Genomic DNA, 21,873 nt, shown 5'->3' on the forward strand with positions numbered 1-21,873 from the left:
TCACAGAGACTGAGCTATACTGGGACTCTTGGCAAGAATACTCGGAGCCATCCTTATCATCATCCATCAGGTCCCTGGAGAAGGAAGAGTGCCCCCCACCCCAGCACCCAGGCTAAGTTTCTGCAGCCTCCAACACGCCAGGTGCCCACTGGTTCTCCTTTATGGTTGAGATTCTCCTCCAAGATTGCCTCAGTTATCCTGCTGCAAATTTTGGACCTCACTCTGCCCCAGTACTGCAGTCACCTCCTGCTCGTCCTCCATACTGGGAAAGGAATAGACCGCCTGCATTTTCTGAGCCTTTTTTCTCAGGGTCATAGCCATGGTACTACCGCCCGTTGTCCATAAGCATGTGGAGAAAGGGCAAGACCTTGAATGTGAGGTAGTAATGGGAGGTACTGACACACTGTAATGACATGGATGGAAAATGGGTCATCTTGAGGAAGACCAGTTTGATAACATGTACCAACAGCCTTAAAAATGCCCACGCCCTTAGAATTAGTAATTCCATTCCAGGACTGTCTTTTTTTTTTTTTTAAGACTTATTTATTTATTTGAGAGAGAGAGAGAGAGAGAGAAAGAGAGAGCACGAATGGGGGGAGGGACAGAGGGAGAGAATCTCAGGCAGACTCCCCACCCAGTGTGGAGCCGACATGGGGCTCGATCTCACAACCCCAAGATCAAAACCCAAGCTGAAATCAAGAGCTGGATGCTTAACCAACTGAGCCACCTAGGCTCCCCTCCAGGGTATGAACCATGAAATCACGCATCATGATGAAAAATTTTTGATGACATAGTGTGAATAGAAAGATACAAGTTAAGATAGGCTGTATATTACATTCCTAATTTGAGGGAAACTATGTGTATGTGGGGGGCATAGTCATGAGGAAAATTTTGATATATAATAAATCTCTACATATTTTTATAGGACCTTTTCTCTCCCAGCTTCGGGACATGAGGATCCTTGGCTGTCTGGGAAATAGCAGGAAAACTTGCCTTAAAAACTTAAGCAACTGGTGAAGGTCTAGAAAAAAGTGGCTGAAATGATGCCTGACATGAGAATGGGATCTAAAAATAGGACTTTTCACTGACGGACGACTGCTGAGGGGAAGATGAATACAGTTTTAAACAATCACAAAGCCAAGGGGAGGAGCAACATGCATTTGGACCACCAAATCCCAGAACATGACTGAAATCCCAGAAAAGTCTTGATTGTTTGCCTAACCACCTTGTCACCTGAACAAGGCTAAAGAGAATTAAAAGGAAGTGATATTTTACATACCAGCCAATAATTAAATGAAATGCAGCCCAAAAAACCATGGCAAAAGCTGAGAATCTAGATGGGGTTGAGGAAGCACGTTCTAGTGTGTGTGTGGCATAGGTGGGCGCCATCTTGGGGTCTCAGCACCAAGGCCCAGAGCCGGTGCTCAACCAAGGCCACTGAACAGCTCCTAAATGAAGGAGACTATGGGCTATAGCCTCGGTCTTTTGAAGGGGAGCACTGCTGGTGCATAAATATCCCCCCAATCCTTGAGTGTAGAAGCCTGGGCTCTTCTATGAACTTTGGGCTTGTCTGCACTGGTTTTCTCTTCCCTTTCTTTTCCTTTCCTTTCTTTCCTTCCTTCCTTCTTTCCTTCCTTCCTGATTTTATTTATTTGAGAGAGAGAGAGCATGAGCATGGGGGAGGGGCAGAAAGAGAGAGGGAGAAGCAGACTCCCAGCTGAGCAGGGAGTGGGACCCAGGGCCCTGGGATCATGACCTGAGCTGAAGGCAGACACTTAACAGGCTGAGCCCCCCAGGCACCCCTGCACTGGTTTCCATATATGGATCTCAAAGGGCACTGGGTAAGCATGGGAGGCTCTGGGGCCCCCTTTCCTGGCATTATCTCTGTACAGGAGGGGCACCTCACCCGTCAGGGTTGGGGACAGGTCCTCTGACCAGACGCTGGGGGATAAAGCGCAGGGCCTTTGAAGACCACCCCCTTCCCAGCCCCAGAAGTAAGGAATATAGAATTCTTTCAAACAAAAAGTAAAATTGCCAAGATGACAGAAGCTACAACCACTTGGAGCAGCCTAGCAGAAGCTTGGAGTCAACAGACCGGAGTCTATTCACACGCCATAGTAATTCAAATTCTACTTAGCGTGCTTATTCCTGACAGGGGAGCGGAGCCAAGACTTCAGGAATAGTATGCTTCCTTGTGAGGTGTGAAGAGAACGGGGCTGAGCTTTCAGCAGACTCCGGAATGGGGACCGCCCCGTGCGAGCCTCAGTCCGGCAGGCCCGGCAGTTCTGAACCCCCGGCCGGAGGCTGCCCCGCCGCACCACGGCCCCCCCGGGCTCCGGGCTTTTCAGTCTGAACGGAGGGTGATCTGAACGAAGGTTGTCGCAAAGAGAAAGTCCCATACAGAGAAAGAACTGAAAATCGCTTCGGTGTTTACTCTTGACAAAGCAGGCAGAGGAAATTAGAGGGCAAAACTCTCTTTCCCTTCTCTTACTTCCCTTCTCTCGCTAAGCTCTTCGAGACCCAGATCATTCTAGCCTCTCTGCCCTGCTTTCACTTCCCCTCATTCCTGTGCCTCCAAGGGCAGCACAAAGCCCTCGGTTGGCCCTGTGAACACATGTTCACAGCCTTGCCTGAAAAGGGGCAGAGAGGAGAGATGGCTGGAAACACTCCGACTTAATGCTTTGTCCTTTACCCCATCACGGGAGGAAGGAGCACAGGCACGTGAGGGAGAAGGCGCGGGGAGGGCTCCTAGGAGACGCGGAGGCCGGCAGGTGGATGTGAGCGGGGGTATCCGTTTTGTCCTCCCCCCAGCCCCGAAATAGCAGGGCAGTTAGCAGCACCTGGAGGCTCCTGGCCTTCATCACACTGTTATTACCTTACGCTCGTTAGCCGGCCTCCCACGCAGCCTAAGTACTCACCGGTTTCAGACTGATGAGCTTCATTTACAAGGTGCCAGAGTGAGGTGCTTCGTAAGGTAGCAAACGGCCCAGAGCCCTTGTCCGCAGTGCGAGACCGCAGCATCCTCCGTCTGCCTCCTTTTGTTAGGATGTGGACGCTCCATGAGGCTTGGTGGGTACGCGAGCGACAGTAAGTAGTGACCTACAGTGGGCACCCGCTATGTGTCAGGCAGGGCTCTAAATACTTCTCGTTGTGCATTATTTCGCTGAATCTTCAGGAGACCCTAGGGAGGCAGGACGTGTCTTTGGTCCCGCCTTACCTCTGAGCAGACTGGCCGCGGTCACGCAGGTGATAGATGGTAGAGCCAGGGTTCAGAGCAGCCAGCCTGCGCCCGCTGGCCCCGGTAGCCGCGCTATGCAGCCTCGTGCACCGCAAGCGCCTGGGACAACGCCGGGCCCCCGGCGCATGCTCAGTGAGCGCGAACGACTAAGGCAGCCGTCGCAGCCGCAGTGTTCATCAAAGCGGAGAGTTGCCGTTGACGGGACTGGGGCTCAGCATGGGCAAGTAGCTTGCACAATGGCCTTCACCCACTGAGGGGAAGAACCAGGATTTGAACTCAGAAGTGCAAGCTGGCATATGGGGCTTAGCACACAGTCAGTGTTCAACATGTGTTAGCTATTGGTATTTGTTTTTCTCTTTGTATCCATCAGAGTCTTAGAGTGATGCGGAAGACAGAAGGCTTGCTAAGAAGGATCTGGTCCAGGGCTTTGCAAAATGAGGCTTAGCCAACCTTGCTTCAAGACCGGAAGAGTGGGTCCCATGGAATCAATGCCTGGAGCAAAGCCTGGCTATCCTCATAACAAGCTTCCAGGTGGTCCTTAGGTACGCTGAGTTCTGAGAACCAAGGACTCAGGGCCTGGAGGGCTTATAGCCAAGGTCACTAGCCAGAGGGTGGCAGAGCTGGGGTTGGCACCCAGGAGAGCCCCAGCTTTTTTGCTTTGTAGGAGCCAGCCATACAGAAAGTTCTAAAAGCCTAGGGTTGTGATTCAAAACATCGACGAAGTACAACCCATCCTCCTCGTTCATTTGCACGTGTCACATCTGCTGCATCCCCTCCACACAGAGCGATACATTAATTACTGTGACGGAAAATTGATTTCTGTAGAATTTCACAACCCCTCCCAATAATACAAAGGTTTTGTACAACTGGAGCTGGGCATCCCTCTGCCAGCGTGTGGGGAGTAAAGAGGGCTGACGCCAGAGGGTAATTGAGTACTTGCCCTTTAACTTGCCATTGACTTGTGCCCTTGGCTTGGCCTGACTTGTGGGAAAGAAAGAGGACACGGTGACCTGGAATTTCTGCACTTCCAACCTGGCGGCCTGGAACCCTGGACACGGGCCCAGCCGGCTGCCATATGCAAATAGCCCCATTCTGGCCAGCTGAGGTTTATCGAAATTACATTTTCCTGTTGAGTCAGGCAGAGGACTGAGGGCACAGGAGCCTTTAATTTTAGCTCTTTGGTAACGATGGTGATGGCCGTGATGAGTTACACAGAAAGACAAACGGACAGCATCTTGCACATTTAGGTCATTAGAAATACAGATATGGTTATGAATATACACATAAGACATGACCGTCTTTCTTTCCGCCGGCCCCGTGCAGTGCGGTTTATCACGCAGCCCGTGCTTGGCTTTATGGAATTGGATGTTATTTAAATTCAATTACTGTGAGGTTAAGTTCTTCTTTCTAGTACCAGTTGAGTAAATTTAGAGGCAGTTAGAGGAAATAGGTACATTTGTCTTATACCAGTTAAATTATAAGGGGAAAAACATTGCAGGAATAAAATAATTATCATGAAAATGAAAAACCATGGTTTGGAGGGTTGGGTTTAGGTCTGTTTGTTTTCCTTGTCTCTGTATTCTTTTTTTTTGAACTGATGAACAGGAAGGCTGGAGATTTCTTCATGAAGAGGGAGGCAGATTATACGTGTGTGTGTGTGTGTGTGTGTGTGTGAAAGTAAGCTGCTGGTATGAGAGCAGAACTAGAAATAATTACGTGGTTAATTGGATTTAGTGTAGATAACTATAGCTCATTAAGGTCTTAAATCTTTTTTTTTTCTACTTAGAGTTCTTTCTTTTTAAAATCAAATTATCTTGCCACAATTCCTGATTTCCATGTGCAAGTGTTGACACACCGTTAGCCTCCAGAAACCAGGGTTTGGCCCTGGTGCCACCAAGAGCGGAAGTGAGAAGCTGGCCCGGCCTGGCTGGGAAGGGGCATGCTAAGTGCTCTGGATGGGGGACAGAGTGAAAAGAGTGGCCTGACAGGCAGAAAACAAAGAGCTGCCCATACGCTCTGACAAAATATGCAGAGAATTCAAAATTGCCTGTCCGTGTATAGTAATGGATTCTGGGGCCGTGGGGGTCTCTGAAATCATCTCGCGCATCCCCTGCCTCTGTAGATGAGGACGACACTTGCTTTATCATCGTCCAGGGCAGAGGGGTCACACCCGCGCCCGTTTATCCTTCTACCACAACCTTTGCTGGTAAGGAGGTCTTCGTGATAGGTCATTTCTCTCTCTCTCTTTTTTTAAGATTTTATTTATTTGACAGAGATAGAGAGAGCCAGCGAGAGAGGGAACACAAGCAGGGGGAGTGGGAGAGGAAGAAGCAGGCTCCCAGCGGAGGAGCCTGATGTGGGGCTCGATCCCAGAATGCCGGGATCACGCCCTGAGCCAAAGACAGACGCTTAACCGCTGTGCCACCCAGGCGCCCCTCATTTCTCTTGATCCTAATACTGGGATACATTGGCCTCCTGCAGGAAGAAGATGCCTGGAAACTTCTAGCTTTTCCTTCAAGGCACTGGCCCCATCTGTGCGCCTGCTGTGTCCCCTTTCTCCCCAGCCCTCGCCCGCCAACCCAGATCCCAGCTACATAAATAGCTGGCTGAAATCACGGGCCAGTTCGGTTGCGTCTGTAAAGTTGGAAGGCTGGGCTATTGATGAGCCTCGCTGTGAGGTGATCCCCCAAAGATGTGACGTGCAGGGAGTGGTACAAACCAGTTCTCTACTTTCCCTGTCAAGTCGACTACCCATCCTCACACTACCCAGAATGGACTTTGGAGAGTCCCTACTTTTTTTGGTATCCCTCCCTTTTCCTACCCACACTCCCTCCTCATTCTTCGCCACAATCCCAACGAACTATTTCTACTCTTATGCCCATTCTTCCCCACCCAAGGACGCATGGCTGCTGGGTCTACCCTGGAGGGGAAATTCTAATTGTAAGACTTTAGGTCCTCTGTGTCTTCACAGTGGAGCTTCTGTAAGGCGACTGTAACTTTCCTTACTAATCCAGACTGCTTCTCGGAGAAAACTTTTATGTACTACTTTGCTTACAAAAGTCTCTCTCTCTTAATTTTGACTGAACCAATGTCAGATGGGGAGGGTCTACCAAGGGTTGGAGTGCGAAGAGGAAGTGAGGGGGGAGTTAGCCTGTCCCCCCCCACTCTCACATCAGTTACTACCAGTGAGCACTGCCTGGAGTTGGCTTCTGAGGAGAGGGGCAAAGGGGAAAAGGGTTTCTGCCTTTGTGTTTGTATGTTCATGGGGGAGCCAGCAAGGTCAGCTCTCTGATGAACAGACTGCTGGGGCAGGAGAAGAGGAGACGAGCAGGTGACGCTGGCGCTGGCAGAGATGCTGTGGGTCTAGCCTGATGGACAGAACTGGTTTCAGAGCTTTCCTCGCCTTTCTCCTGAGCAAGGAGCAGCCTCTTTGAGTGGGTTTCTGTATCTGTAAAACAGGAGAAGTAATTATTAGCCTCATTTGGTTATTGAGGTCGTAGGTGGTAGAATGTCAATGAAAGCATTTTGTTAGAATTGTGAAATGTTTATAACATTAGGATTATAAATAGGAGAATGTTCCATAAAGGGTGAAGAGAGAAGGAAGGAAACTGATCAGCGTTTGAAGTAGATGAGAAGGTGGGCTTAGAGAGAGGGAGCTCTGCGATAACCCCTCTTCCAACCCCTTACCCGTGAGCCAGCGTTTGCTGAGAGCTTGCCGTGTGCCAGGCATGGTGCTAAATCCATTCACTTACTCCCCTCCTCCCCCAGTCTCATAGGTGAGCCCTTTTGTCTAATAGAAAGGACCCTCTGTGCTGCCAGCAATCGTATCTTATTTCTCTAGTCTCGTCACTCTTCAACTCCCCCAGATGACTGTTTTCTACCCACTCTCAGACCTCCAGTACCGCCCCCCTCACTCTCAGCCCATGGCTTTGCTTCACGTTTTATGTAGACAACGAAGACATCAAGGAAACCTCACCAGATCCATGGCTAATGCTCAGTTCTCATCCAACTTGCCCCATCTGCAGCCTTTCACAAGGGCTGGTGGCTCCCTTTTGTTAAAATACTTTGTTTCTTGTTTGGCTGTTGGAACACACATGTTCCACACATCGTGGAAATCTGTGAACAGAGAAACCACTGGAGTGTTCCTTTCTCATCCCATTGACCCTCCCTCTCAGCCTCTTCTCCTGCTGCTTTCCCGTCTCCCAAGCTCCGGCATGGTGACGTCCCCAGGGAGCAGCCGTGGTATCCCTCCCCTTCCCTACCCACACCTGCTCCTTTGGTGATTTCATGCAGGTGCGTGGCTTTAAACACCATCTGTGTATCAATGACTCTCAAATTTATGTCTCGAGCCTGGACCTCTCCCCTTAACTCCAGACTAGTATCTACTGCAGTCTCAGAAGCCTATGTAACAGCATCTCAAAGTGGACTTGTCCAAAACTGAGCTCCCAGTCTGCCCTCCAAAACCTGCTCTTCCCTCATCTTTCCCATCCCAAATGAGAGCTGTTCTCCGTCTTCCTCAAGGCTCAGGTCAAAATCATGTCATCCTTGTTTTCCTTCCTCTCATCCACCCATCTAGTCCATCAGCAAATCCTGTTACCTGTATCTTCAAAATACATCTAGAAAGGGATGACTTCTCAGAACTCCCACTGCTTCCATACGGGTCCAGAACACCATCATCACCCATCCGGATGCCGGCAACAGCCTCCTGTCTTTCTACTTGGCCCTTCTGTCTAGTCTGTTTTCAAGACAGCAACCAAAGTGATCCTGTCAAACATGGTCAGATTGCGCCACTCTCCTGTCCTCAAAACTCTCACAACTTCCCATCTCATTCACAGTAAGGACCAAGTCCTTAAAATGGCCCACAAGCCTCTCCTGATTTGTCCCTCATTCTTCATCCTCATTGTATCTCTGACCTCCCTTTCCCTCACTCACTCTACCCCAGACACACCAGCCTCTTTGGTGTCCCTACAACATGCCAGGCATGCTTGTGCCACAGGGCCTTTGCACTGAAATGTTCAGCCCCCAGATATGTGCATGGCTTGTTCCCTGACCTTCCTCAAGTCTTTGTGCAAATGTCCCCATTTGGTGAAGCCTTTCATAATCACCCTATTAAAGTTTCAACCTGCTCCTTTCCTGGTATTCTATTTTCCTTTCCCCTGCTCATTTTTCTCGTGAAAAATTTAGCTCATTTAGCACGTGATATCATCTTAAGTACTTATCATTTATTTGTTTATATTTTTTATGGTCTGTCTGTCTCTACTAGAGAATTTTGGCCAGTTCCATTCACTGCTGTATCCTTGTCACGTAGAACAGAACCTGGAACATACTAGACAAATACTTGATGAATAAAGGAATGACTGAATGAGGCTCAGAGAGGTTAAGCAACTTTCCCAGGGTCACACAGATTGTAAGAGCCTGGATATACCCAAGACTTCCTAAGATTAGACTTCAAGCTCTTTACCATCACATTACTGTCAATAAAGTAAGATACCCCCAAACTGCACCCCAAGGCTAGGGTTCCTATTGCTCCTTTGTTCTGATCTTCCGGAGCTGCAAACCGCAGCAGGGCTGGAGTCTTTGTGTTTCTAGACTGTATTTGTTTCTTTCTGCTCAGTGGCAGGGATGCCCGGTGCCTGTGTGGGTGGAAGGGGAAATCTTGGCTTACCTGCCACTGCCATGGCAACCAGGTAACCTAAGGACTCCAGAAGCGAGTCCTTTCAGATTGAGATGGGGAAGAATCGAAGCAAGCTGGAAATAAACAGAAAGAAATCTGTGAATGGAGAAACCACTGGAGTCTTGCACCTGCAGCTTGCTGTGTCGTTGGCAGTGAGGAGAATCCATCCTGTTCTCTTCCCCACCCACCCGCTCAACCACAGCCAATGGCTGTGGATCAACCTGTCCTGCCTCCTGCTTCTAGCACGACCCCACTTAACCACTCCAAGAGGTCTGTGCTCTTCTGTTCAGCATCCCCAGGGCAGGAGAGCCCCCCACCCCCACCCCAACCGGTGCTCTCTGCATCCCCCTTGTAACACAGAGGACAGTTCTGGGCCACAAGTTGGCAGATCTGTGTTCTGACCCCTTGTCCACTTTACAGGGGCAGACTCCCCTCTCTCAGAGGCTCAGTTGACCTTTTACCCAAGGCAGGGCTCCTTCTTATTTGCCAGCAGCAAATAAAATGGAGCTGTAGTAGGAAAAAAACCTATGAAATTAAAATCCTAGTGGAAATGTGAGTTAGAATTGCGATCCTTGCCCAAGGGGGTTTACTTGTGCCGGGCGCTGTCTCCAGCACTCCTGTGGGCATGATGTCACTCAATCCTCGCAGCCACCCGTGGAAGGCAAGAGTTGACTGCAACGGAAAGATAAAGAAGCCTCAGAGAGGTTGAGGGACTTGCCCAAGTTTGCACAGCTGGTGAGCGTGAAGAGGCATTCAGGCCTAAGGAGTCCATCTCCAAAAACCATGCACTTCATCCCTTCCTCACACCACGCCCCTTGGGGACCCGGGGATTCAAGAAGACCGAGTTTTCTTGCCTTAGCCGTTCCCTGGGCCCCAAAGCTCTGAGCAGATCATTGAGAAGTGTCTGTGCCTTTTGCATTTAATGAGCCCCTTTGATCTGTGGCGTTTGTTGAGCTCCGCGGACAAGATGGTAATAATAAAAAATATATAAATAAAAATAAATAAATAAAAAAATAAAAATTACAAAATACAAAAAGAAAAGAAAAGAAAAGATGGTAATAATCGCCCCAGCCCAAGGGCTGGAGCCTCAGGACTGGGCGGGGGGGCTCATGCTCTGCCAGACCTGGTGCCCCTCCAGTCAGCAAATGTGCCCTATTGTGCACCTGTGATGTCCGGGCTCTAGGGGACCCACAGGAGCAGCCCAAATCCTGGAAGACACAGGGGACAAAGGCCAAACTCTGAGTGGCAGTGCAGGGAGAAGAGACAGGTGGGCAGCTGGCCGGCATGAGAGACTGGGCGGAGGGGCAGGGGGGTGGAAGACGCAGGCAGAGGCGTGGAGGGAGAGCAGGGACAGAGTGCCCAGGAGGGATGAAGAGTGGGGTGGTGAGAGCTTGGCGTCTGGTGTCGGAAAGACCAGGCTTCCCATTCCGGCCATGCCACCGGCCGGCTCAGTGGCCTGGAGCCAGTCACTGAAGCCTCGTCTTCCTCTGCGCGGCGAGGTTTACCACTGCCAGTTCCCTGCGACAACACTTGAGCTTTCAACAGAGTTGACTGCAAAGCTCAACGTCACGGAGTCTACCCAGATCCGTCTGGCAGCTGGCTCATTTCCACTTCTGCTCTTGAAGACGCATAGACCTGACCGGTCAAAGATGGGAAAGTGTCCCCGTTGAGGCCTCCTAGAAGCCTTAAACATAAAGAAGATTATGGCCCTTCTCCCAAATGTACATAAAAATATACCAGATCATAAAATACAAAACTTATGTAAATGCCAAGGTTAAAATACCATCTTTCCAGATTTACTATTTTTTTTGCAAAAATCCTGGATTGCTTCCTTCGTCAGAGTTAAACTTTTCAGCAGTTTTGGTGTCCTTGCTTTCTAATCCTTGTAGCACCCAAAGTGAGTTCCTCTTTTGCCTTTTGGGTTGTCCGGTTCCGGGGCGGCGGGGGAGGATGGGGGACGAGGAGCCCCTGGGAAGCCGGCACACGTTTGGGCTCTGGGGCCCACAGCCAGGCACTGAGACCAAGCCCGGTCATGCCCTCCCCTTCCCCACATAAGTATGTGGAGGTGCGGGGCCCCCTACATGCAGAGCCACGCTGGGGAACCCGGGTCTTGTTATCAGTTGTTTCCAGCCAACAGCCCTTGCTGCCCTGTCTCCTGGCGGCTGCCTGGCAGCAAGGAGTACAGGCTTCTCTGTCGCTTGGCGGCATTGCCAGGGACCGGAAGTAATGTCTCTTACTTCACTGGCAATTTGACATGGCTGCTTAACAACCCGATTAATCAAACCCAGCTCATCCTGTTAGAATTAATGAGCCTAGGAAATGCTGCCATGAATAATGAGGGATTTGCCCCTCCCCCAGCACCTCTCCCCGCTCACCCCCTCCTATTTCTTTCTCCGAGCTACACAGCAACTACTCCGAGCTACACAGCAACCAAGGGCCCTTTAGACCTGGAAGGCTGTGGCGGGTGCCCAGCAACGTGGGCATCTCCTGCCTCTTCCACTCGCCCAGGCGCCACAGCTGCCCGCCTGGAACCAGAGCCAGCTGTGTCTGAGGGGAGCAAACCTGCTCGTTCATCAAAAAGACAGGAATGCATTTTGCCATCAACACTGCAAGGAGGGTCTGTGTCAAGCACAGCACTGGGTGCTAAGGTTGCAAAGGTGGATAAGCTATCGTCCCTGTAAGGGGTCACGGTGCAGTAGCCCAGAGACAAACGGGGGACGTGCTACCACAGTGGGCATGGGAAGGGCGGGAGCTACAGCGAAGGGGGCCCGTCAATACAGAAGGAGCAGCGCGGGGAACTGGGAAGGGTTATGCGGGGGCACTCTGAGCATTTCTGCTACCAAGTTCATTCATGGCATGCATATACGTTGAGTGCTGGGCACTGAGCTGGGGTCTGGAGGTCCACCACTGGACTTGGTTCCCAGTCTCATGCAGTAGGCATCTCCCCTGTTCCTCAGGACAGTGCAGGGAACCTGAGCAGAAACTTAAGTTTTTCATTTACCCATTCAAACACAGATGTTGTTGAGAGCCTTCAGGGAGTAGGGCTAGGCATGGGGGGGGATAGGGTCCAAAGGTGAACAACCCCTCATCCCCGCCTTCCAGGACTTCTCTGACAAGTAGACAGGCCTCAGATCCTTATGAGGATGCGCCTAGTGCTGTAACAGGGATACACCCAAGGCACTCAGCACAAGGCGCTCGACCTGGAGAAGTCAGGGGCAACTCCCTGTAGAAGGTGGCATTGGAACTATGGTGAAGATGAGAAGCAGTTTGACAGACAGACAAGGTACAAAAGAATATTCTAGACCTCATCCAGGCCAAGGTGTGGTCTTGGAGTCACAGGGGTTGAACTGGAAGGGAAAGATGATTCCGTGCGTCTTTGCAGGAAACAGCTGGTTCTACAGTCTACGGCAAAGAACATGATTAAATATGTTTTATAGGTCAGGTGCTTCTGTGCTTGCTTAGCCAAAATTAGGAGCAAGATGTGGTTTCCTGAATGATGGACTCTCCAAATTAGCAGGGACACGGTTTAAGTGGCCAAATTGCAAACACCAGTGTGGGGCTCAGGAACATCTTCTGGGTCCTTTGACAGGACTGAGCTGGAAGGGCTGAATCTACAGTAAATGAGTTGGGGGTGGGAAGGGAAGGCATAGGGAGTACGGAGAAAGGGAGCCCTGGGGTAGGTCAGAAGGAAGCCCAGGCTGGGGGAGGGGGTGGGCCCAACTGCTTACCTCTCTAGGAAAGTAAATGAGGAAGTTGAGTCGGTGGGATTTAGCGAGCGGAAACCATGGGCTCTGAGCTGGGAGGGGGAAAGGCAACACAGAGGGGGAGGGAGGGAAAAGGGAGGGGAGAAAGAAAAGGGGTTGTGGAGGCTCCCAGAGGCACTTCGGGGCCACCATGTCAGGCCTGGCAGGAAGCCAGCACCCACTACCTTCAGTCACCATCATTGACATGTGGTCACAGGGTGTTCTGGTGGCTGAGCCCATCTCTGTGGTCCACTCACAAGGGGCTTCAAATCCTGCCGCCATCTCACTGGACCAGTTCCTCGGCCTCCCTGCTTCCAGACCTGCCCCAGACAGGCTTTGCGGCCCCTCCCAGCCAGGCCCCAAGGACACTCCTGGAGGGATACACATCCCACTGCTTAGATCCCTGAGATTCAGGCCTGCCCCCACCTGCCAAGCTTTTGTCACTCAGGGACCCAGGGCAGGGGACTTCACAGAGGGACCTGGGTCTCCATGTGCTGGCCTGCAGGGGAGTACGAAGCCTCCGGACCACAGCTCCAAACCCGGGCAAAATGACCCTCACAATATATTTAGAAGACCTGCCTTTGTTGTTGACATTTCACTATTGGGAGACTCACATAAAAATTGCCACCCAGAAGCCCAGATCTAGGGGAATGGAGCTGCTGGTGGCTGTCCCTTTAACTTGGGGTCTGGGCCTTACATTGGCCCCAGTCCCTACTAGCTGCCTTGTGTCTCTTGGATGGTCTGTCTGGGTCTGAGGGCATCCAAGTTTGAGACCCCTTCACAGAGAAGTCCGTCAGACTGACAGATGGCTTTGGATGACAGAGGGTTTCCATAAGAATTGATGCACTCATTTCACAGTCACCCTAGGACTTGGGCAGCACCCGATGGTGGCCGAGGCTCCAAAATGTTAGTTGAGTTCTCTGAAGCTGCCTGGCTGTCCTGTTCCCCGTGGATTCTGGTGCTTCCCAACAAAGCCGGTGACTGGTCTAATGGTGTGGTCTGTCCTACCTGGGTGACCCAAACCATCACTCCAGCTGCCACGCATTCACCAGACCCCAGACCAGGAACTCACCACCCTCTGCCTCTCTGCCTGCAGGGGGAGCTGCTGAGCCCGTGCCGCTGCGATGGCTCCGTCAAGTGCACGCACCAGCCCTGCCTCATCAAGTGGATCAGCGAGCGGGGCTGCTGGAGCTGCGAGCTGTGCTACTACAAGTACCACGTCATCGCCATAAGCACAAAAAATCCTCTGCAGGTACGACCGGGGTGGGATGGTGCTTTTCCCTTAGAGTCTAGGGCAACCTGGAGAAAAGGAACAAGATGGGCTAGGTGGGCATGATCGCAGTGGCATGCAGGCGGATGGGAGGAGGGCTCCTGTGTTTTCTCCTCAGCCTTAGAAAGAAGAAAAAGGGATGGCGCAAAGACAGGAAAAATTTAGAAGGAAAGATGTGTGAAGAATTAGATGGTAGACAGGATCAGTGAGCTAAGGGATGGATGGGTGGATGGATGGGTGGATGGATGGATGGATAGATAGGTGGTTGGATGGATGGATGGATGGATGGATGGATAGATGGGTGGTTGGATGGATGGATGGGTGGTTGGATGGGTGGATGGATGGGCGGATGGATGGGTGGATGGATGGATGGATAGATGGGTGGGTGGGTGGATGGATGGATGGATGGATGGATGGATGGATAGATGGGTGGTTGGATGGATGGATGGGTGGTTGGATGGATGGATGGGTGGATGGATGGGTGGATGGATGGATGGATGGGTGGATGGATGGATGGATAGATGGGTGGGTGGATGGATGGATGGATGGGGGGTTGGGTGGATGGATGGTTGGGGGGATGGATGGGTGGTTGGATGGATGGATGGATGGATGGATGGGTGGATGGATGGGTGGATGGATGGGTGGATGGATGGGTGGTTGGATGGATGGATGGGTGGTTGGATGGATGGATGGGCGGATGGATGGGCAGATGGATGTGTGGATGGATGGACGGGCAGATGGGCGGATGGATGGATGGGTGGGTGGATGGATGGATGGGTGGATGGATGGATGGATGGGTGGATGGATGGTTGGATGGATGGATGGATGGATGGGTGGTTGGATGGATGGATGGACGGACGGACGGGTGGATGGATGGATGGATGGATGGATGGATGAATGGATGGGTGGTTGGATGGATGGATGGGTGGACGGATGGGTGGATGGATGGGTGAATGAAAACAGAAAGAAAAGAAAGGAGGGAGAAAAAGAAGGGAGGAAAAGAAAAGAAAGAGGAACAGACCAGAGGACAGATGAGAGCAGGATGGAAAAAAAGACAGAGAGCGGGAGATGAGAGAGGAAGACTGAGGGAAAGCTAAGGGAAGGAAAAGAAGAAATAAGGAGGAGGAGACTCAGCAGCCCATCCCAGACTTTAAGGGGCATTCAGTTCACCTGGAATCTTGTTAACACTGTTAACATGGTGACTCAGGAGTCTGGGGCAGGGCCGGAGATTCTGCATTTCTCACAATCTCTGGGTGGTGCTGATGCTGCTGGTCCATGGCCCACAGTCCTTGTGACAAGGGACCAGAGCAAAATGCAGAGGAGATGGGAGAGGGAGGCAGTGAGAAACAGAATGGAAGGAAGAAGGAAAAGGAGGGACTGAGAGGGGGCTACCGTCAGGGGCAAGGGCAGCGCGGCGGGGCTAGGGTGGGGCCTGCCACACGGATTCCACGGATTGGGACAGGGCTGCACGCCCACCCTTCCCCACCCTCCTGCCCTACCCGCACACATCCCTCACCCCCAGCGCTGCTGGCGGACCCTGCCCCACCTCGTAAATCCTCCAGACCCAACGGGGCTCTCCCTGCGAGGCGCACCCACATATAGAGAGCGCTTTGCTTCTGAAAACACCTCCGGACACGCACTGTCCGCCCGCTGAGCGGCCACATAACGGAGGAGCCCGCACACCTGCGCCCCGCACCGTGGCTTCGCTCCTCCCTTCTCAGGGGGAGGGGGCACAGTGGCTTCTGCCAGCCCAGGAGGGCGGTGGCTTGGTGCGACCGTGGGGCTGGGGTCTTCGCATGCAGGGACAGCCCGAAGCCTGGAGCTACAGCATCCAGGCATTCTAGTGTAAACACTGTGGCATTTTATGTGAGGCACTGCCAGGAATGAGTGTGTGTGTGTGTGTGTGTGTGTGTGTGTGTGCCAGCATAGGCCTGTAGGCCAGCAGGGGTCATCGTTTCTGGAAGGAGGCATTACAACTCCCAGCACCTCAGCCACGCTGATGTCTGTGAAGGGCTGAGAAGGAGACGTGCCTCTCCCTGAGCTGGTCCCATCTTTAGTCATTCATTTCAAATCTCGAAGTGCTTAAAATCGCGGTGTTGTGAGACTCCATGCCCTCTGGGGTGCATTCACTCCCTTCTCAGCTCTTTCAAGACTTGGGAAAGGGTCAGAGTCCGAATCCACAGGCCCACCCCAAAATACCCCCTTGGCTCATAAACAGGCACTGGACCTTGACTCATGAAATGAAAAACCATTTAGGGATAATTTTTTTCCTGGGGGAAAAAAAAGAAAAAAAAAAAGAAAAGGTTATTCTGATCTCTTAAGTATGGTGAGCACATGGCAGTATTGACAATACTGATTCATGAATTTAAGTGACTAACATGTCTTTCACTGTGAGTTTCTAGGCACTGGGGACTCCCTCTGATTCTGTTGTTCCTGGAAATGCACGACGTGTGCTCAGTAAACACCATTGCACTTTTCCGAATAGCACCAGAAGAAGGAAGTAGTTGGGCCTAGCAGCTGTATTGTATAGTTGTGGTCCAGGTTGTCCCCGCTGTGTGTCCTGGGCTTCTCTGGCCGGCCGAGAGTGAGACAGGTGCAGTGGAGCAGCTCGTGCTCCCACAGCCCAGGGGAAGCACCTGCAGCCGGGGTCGAGCAGGCGGGCCCTCCTGCAAGCAAGGGGAGCCAGGGCTGGGGTGCCAGGGCTGCCTCTGCTGTCAAAGCGGGGAGGCTTCTCCCACGTCTCGGGTCCCTCACCTCGCGGTCCAAGCCCCATACAAAGTGGTGAGAAACAGTGCTCACCGCGGCACGTTATCTCAGTGCTACTCCGCCAGGTTCCGTGCCTAGCAGAAGAGCCCTTGAGAGAGGCATCGCGGGGTGGCCTTGGGGCTCCCTGGCTGCTCCGCCCCCTCTCGGCTGCACCCGAATGTAGTTACATTAACGAACACTTGGTCAGTGCTCCCGGGGGCTAGTCGCTCTCCGTCTTCACGTATGTTATCTCACTCCGCACCGGAGACAACCCGGTGCGGAGGGCACTGTTCTTCCGCACAGTTTACAGATGACACGGTGGCGGCGCAGTCTGCCGCCGGTCACCCTGGCGGGGCGGGCTTGCACACAGCGGTCCGACTCCTCCGACCTTCGGTGCGCAGGCGCAGCTGTGCCCAGTGCGCTTAGCAATGTCCCACCTGAAAAAAAAAAGAAGGAATGCCCCACCAGGACACGCGTCGCTGTATTTTTGCTCAAACATACTGAAGAGTGGAAATGACGGCGCCTGTCCCCCTCGAAGAATTCTTTCATTCAACCCTCCCAGTTCTCTAGGGAGTGGGAAGGGCCAATTTGTCCATTTTTATGAAAGGGCAACTTGACAGTCCTATGACTTACTGACTTCTATTAGGTGACTGGAGCTCGGCCAGAACGGGGTCCTGACCCCTTCCTCGCCCACAGCCCCTTTCTGGGGTCGAAGGAAAAGCCCCGTTCTGGCGCTGCAGTTCCGGGGGGGGGGTTCTCACGATACTGAGATCGGAACCTCGTTTGGAATGAAGCCCCCGTGTTGGGGGTAGCAGAGTCTCTGGAGCCCTTCTCCCCTCCCCAGCCTCCCTGTAAGATTTCAGAGCTCTCTTGTTCTCTCTTGCTGTTTGCAGCTCTGGTCCCCACCCCTCCCGCAGAGGCTCACATGGGACAGACAGGAGGAGAGTCTGTCTACAGCACCCACCCTGTTCCCTCCGCATCGTGCTTCAGACTGTAGCCAGGGGCCTGCTGACATTCTACAGCTCGCTTGGGCGACTAGGGATTAGGGTGGCTTTAGGGATTAAGGGGACCTTTCTGTGTCTCTATATTTGGGGGCATTGATGTCTGGTGCAGGAGGAAGTGAAGGTCGTTGATGACTCAGTGGTCAAAACCCAAAGCGCAGTCAGGAACCCTCTTCACGGACAGAGAGGCAGGCTCTGGAGAAAGCACTCGCGCTGCAGTATTTGAGAGGAGTCCATAGGATCAGGCCATCTTCTGGAAAATTCCCTTGCTTTGTGTAACCCCAGGCTGGGGGAAGCAGTGGAAAATTTAAAGGCCCAATTACCTGTAATGGGATGCTGTCTGTACAATTAAATGTAAAGGCGGATGTCCTACATCTAGAACAGCAAGTGAAATGTATTCCAATGGTTATAATTCCTGAGGGCCCGCTGGTCAGTCCTCCTGGAGCCAGACTCAGTGTTTGCCTCCATGCCATTTAGTGCAGAGGAAGGACTCACTATTGGCAGATGGAAAGTTGTCTGATTTTTCTGGGGGCTCAGGCTGAAATGCCTGCTGGGGGTGTTCTCTGCAGGGCTTTACACGAATCCTGACAATCAGAAGGTTTTCCTGCCCTCTGCCTTCCCAAATGGGATCCTGTCACTTCCCTGCTTAAAACCTTCGCATAGCGTCATGTTTATTCTTAGGACACAGCCAAAATTCTGTGCATATTCTTCAAGGTCTTCTCTTCTTATTTTCCCAGCTGTCTCACCCCACACTCCCTTTTGCTCTCTCTCTGCTCCACCCTTTCTGGTCTTCTTCCAGGTTTTCATACTCACTATACTTTTTTTCTGCCACAGGACCTTTGCACATGCTTTCTCCTGTGCCTAGAGCACTCTTCCCTCCTCTCTTTGCCTAATCAACTCCAGCATTGTTTCTTCTGACAAGTTGAATTTGCCGATCAAAGGCTCTCATAGTTCTGTGTGTCTCCCTCGCTTATGCCGATAAACTGTAGTTGTAAATAATTATTTGATCATCTGTTTTCCCTAGGCTATAAATTCCAAGGACAGAAATCATATATGTTTTTGCTTACTGCTTTATCTCCAGCACCTAGCAGAGTACAGATTCATTGAGTGAGAACATGAATAAATCCCAAACTAAAATCCAACTCCAGAATCATATAGGCCTGTGCTACTGAGGCCAGCCATAGAATCATAGGATTTCAGAGTTGAAACCCACCCACACCCCAGCCTTCAGTCCATCCATCAATACTGCTGTTAGCATAGTGCTTTTTCTGTTACAAAATGTAATCTCAGTGCTCATATATAGTCAGTAAATTATACTGTTTTTCTTATCTCTCCCCCACATCCTGTGTCCCCTCCTTGTCTGTTGAATTGGTAATCTCTAGCATTTATATTAAATGACATGCCAGGTGTTGTTGTAGAAAATAAGTAAAAGAAAGGCCTGTGCCCTATTAGTGTGAAAATAAACAGTGTGGCTCTGAAAAGAATATTCCGGGCCCTAGAATACCACCCACTCTGGCTCTGCACTTTCACTTCCCCCTTTTCATTTCTCTGTCTGTATTATAATCAATTATAAAGGCCTTCCTTCCCAGCCACGGCTGCCCAGAACCCCCTCCCTACAATAACTTCTGACCATCTGCTGTGCTATCAGTTTCCTCCATATTTAAAGTGCAACATAAAACTCAGAAACTTGTAACAATAGCCATTGTACTCCAAGTTGAAAAGACTTGTATTAAATCCTGAACCCGAGGTAAGAGGTTGGGGTGGCAGAAGAAAGAGCGATGGGAATGGGATGGAAATGGGGTAAGGGCATCCAAGCAACAGCTAACCTGTCCTTGTCTTCTTTGCAGTGGCAGGCCATCTCTCTGACAGTCATTGAGAAGGTTCAGATTGCAGCCGCCATCTTGGGTTCCCTCTTCCTCATCGCCAGTATCTCTTGGCTTATCTGGTCAACCTTCAGTCCCTCAGCAAAATGGCAGCGCCAAGACCTCCTCTTCCAGATCTGCTATGGGATGTACGGATTCATGGATGTGGTGTGCATAGGTGGGTCTGGGGGCTTGTCTCTATGGGAAGTGGGGAGCCACATGCTGGTGAGCTAGACGAGTCTCTCGGGATGCCTCCCTCTGAAAGGTCAAAGCACAGGCTTGAGACCTGTAAGCTCGGGAGGAGCCAGCACTTTAGATTTGAGGGGTCAGTGGGGTGGGGGGAGGAGGCAGGCCAAAGGAGGAAGATCTAAATTCTTTCCCAAGCAAATCTGCTCTTGCTCAGTTGAAGATAAGGGTAAGGAGGCTTGCCTCTAAGAAGACTTGAGAAAGGTCGGTTGGTCAGTCTGTCTGCCTCAAACGGAAAGTGGAAGCCCTCTTCTCTGTTGTGTGCTCCATGGTTGTCAAGCCATGACAAGGGATGACTACACCTTCAATTCCATTCACTTCCCAGCAAAATGCCCAGAAAAAGCCATCATGATACCTGCGCCCCCTTTTTTTTGGCTTTCCATGAGCCTCTCCTAATGCCTCAGATTTCTCTAGTCTAGTGGTTTTCAAACTCTATGTAGTCCTGATGTTCCACACACAGCTTCAGGAACCAGTTTTGGGGGTGGGCAATGGCATGCAGTGCAGACAGGCTCTGAGTCTTCAACTTTGCTTCACCTTGAGTTTTGGTGCTTTTATCCATTTACATATGTTTCTGTTCTAGATAAGTCTTTGGTGTTTTAGGAAAAACGTTGGAAACTCCATTTAATTCCTGCCTGTTCCCTTACACCATCCCCAAACCTATGTTCCTTCCTCTTCTATTATGTGAGGTTGATTGGCAAAGGGCTGGTCTTTTTGTTTTTCCCAACAAATGCTTGTGGTTTTCAACTCTGGAGTGGTCATTCAAGTGACCCAGGTCCTGGTTTTCTCTCAATGACACAAAGCACAGTTAAGCACTGGTCATATATCCTAACCTGGAAGTCTCAGGTTATTCCCTAGGCCATCATGCTGACAGCACTACAGTTCCACAGTTGTCTTCTCTGGGCTTTAGTTTGTATATTATATCAGATATGCTACACTGCTCCATTTGGCAGGAAAACATCTATTAGCTAGAATTTGGCTGGGAGAATGTTATGTGAATTTCTTTGGGGTTCTTTAATATTAGGAGTCAGAGAGGCCTGGCGACTTGCATGCTGATTACAGCAGCCAGAGACCAGTGATGCTGGCACTTGGATACTTGTCTAAGCATCTTGCCGCCTCTCCCTGCTAGCTAAGCCAATGCCTGAGCTCAAGAGCCTTTCTACAGACAGCCTTTTATGGCACCTAGACCGACTGCCTCGGTTTGGAGGACTGTGGAAGAGAGGACTGTGGATGGGGAGGAATTTGACTTTGAGCATTCTAATTTGGTTCCCCCTCCACCAAAATCCCTTCCTACCCTGCTGAGGCATGGCTGGTGGCTGCCAGAAACCAGGTGTGTCTCCATATGGAGGTGTACGGCTCTGGCACGGAGGGGGGCAGCAGCGGAGGGCCTGGAGGAGCCTCTCCAGCTGCCCTTCGTTCTCCTTCAGGCAGGCTTTTGACTGGTCCCTGATGTGCACTTCTCCTGGACTTGCTCTCCTGTCACGTGGTGTATTAGTCAGCTTTGGCTGCGGTAACAGGCAGCCCCAGAATTGCAGTGTCTCACAGCAGCAGGCCTTTATTTCCCGTGGCTGGGTCTGCACGACGGCCGTGGCTCAGCTGGGCTTGGTCCGGCTTAGCTTCTGACTCTGCGCTGGGCTCCAGCCCGCTCCAAGTGGCTCCTCATGCTGGGGCCTGGGCGAAAAGGGCAGGGACTGCTGGGGTGTACCTTTCTAGCAAGGTACAGGAGCACAAGCGCACTGGCGGAAGCTTGCAGGGCCTCTCGAAGCTTCTGCTCAATACTGGCCCACCGTCCCTTCTGCCCACAGCCCATGGGCCGATGCAAGTCATCAACGAGCCCAACACCAGTGTGGGGGTGGGCGAGGGAAGCATATTCCTCCTCCCCTGGAGGGAGCATGGGAGGGAAACATTCAGGGCTTCATAGATTTGAAGACTGAGAGAAGTGAAGGTAGAAGAGAGCATGAGATCAACCGGTACAACTCCTGTTTTGAAGTTGAGAGAACTGGGGCCCAGAGAAGGGAAGTGATCTGCTCAAGCTTGCTCAGCTGGGATTACAAGCAAGGTCTCCTGATCGGCAATCCAGTGCTCTTTCCATTATCC

General features: G+C 51.4%; 1 protein-coding gene across 1 annotated transcript in view; it reads left to right on the plus strand.

The window, feature by feature from the left end:
* The window catches only part of MARCHF4 (membrane associated ring-CH-type finger 4), a 106,180-nt gene that overhangs the window by 67,070 nt on the left and 17,237 nt on the right, over positions 1-21,873 (plus strand). The window contains exons 2-3 of the mRNA XM_008690487.1: positions 13,752-13,907; positions 19,519-19,711. Of these exons, the coding sequence (XP_008688709.1) occupies positions 13,752-13,907; positions 19,519-19,711 (349 nt within the window). The remainder of the gene's footprint in view (positions 1-13,751; positions 13,908-19,518; positions 19,712-21,873) is intronic.

This window comes from Ursus maritimus, unplaced genomic scaffold (genome assembly GCF_017311325.1).
Source record: "Ursus maritimus isolate PB19 unplaced genomic scaffold, ASM1731132v1 scaffold_1, whole genome shotgun sequence".
Lineage (NCBI taxonomy): Eukaryota > Metazoa > Chordata > Mammalia > Carnivora > Ursidae > Ursus > Ursus maritimus.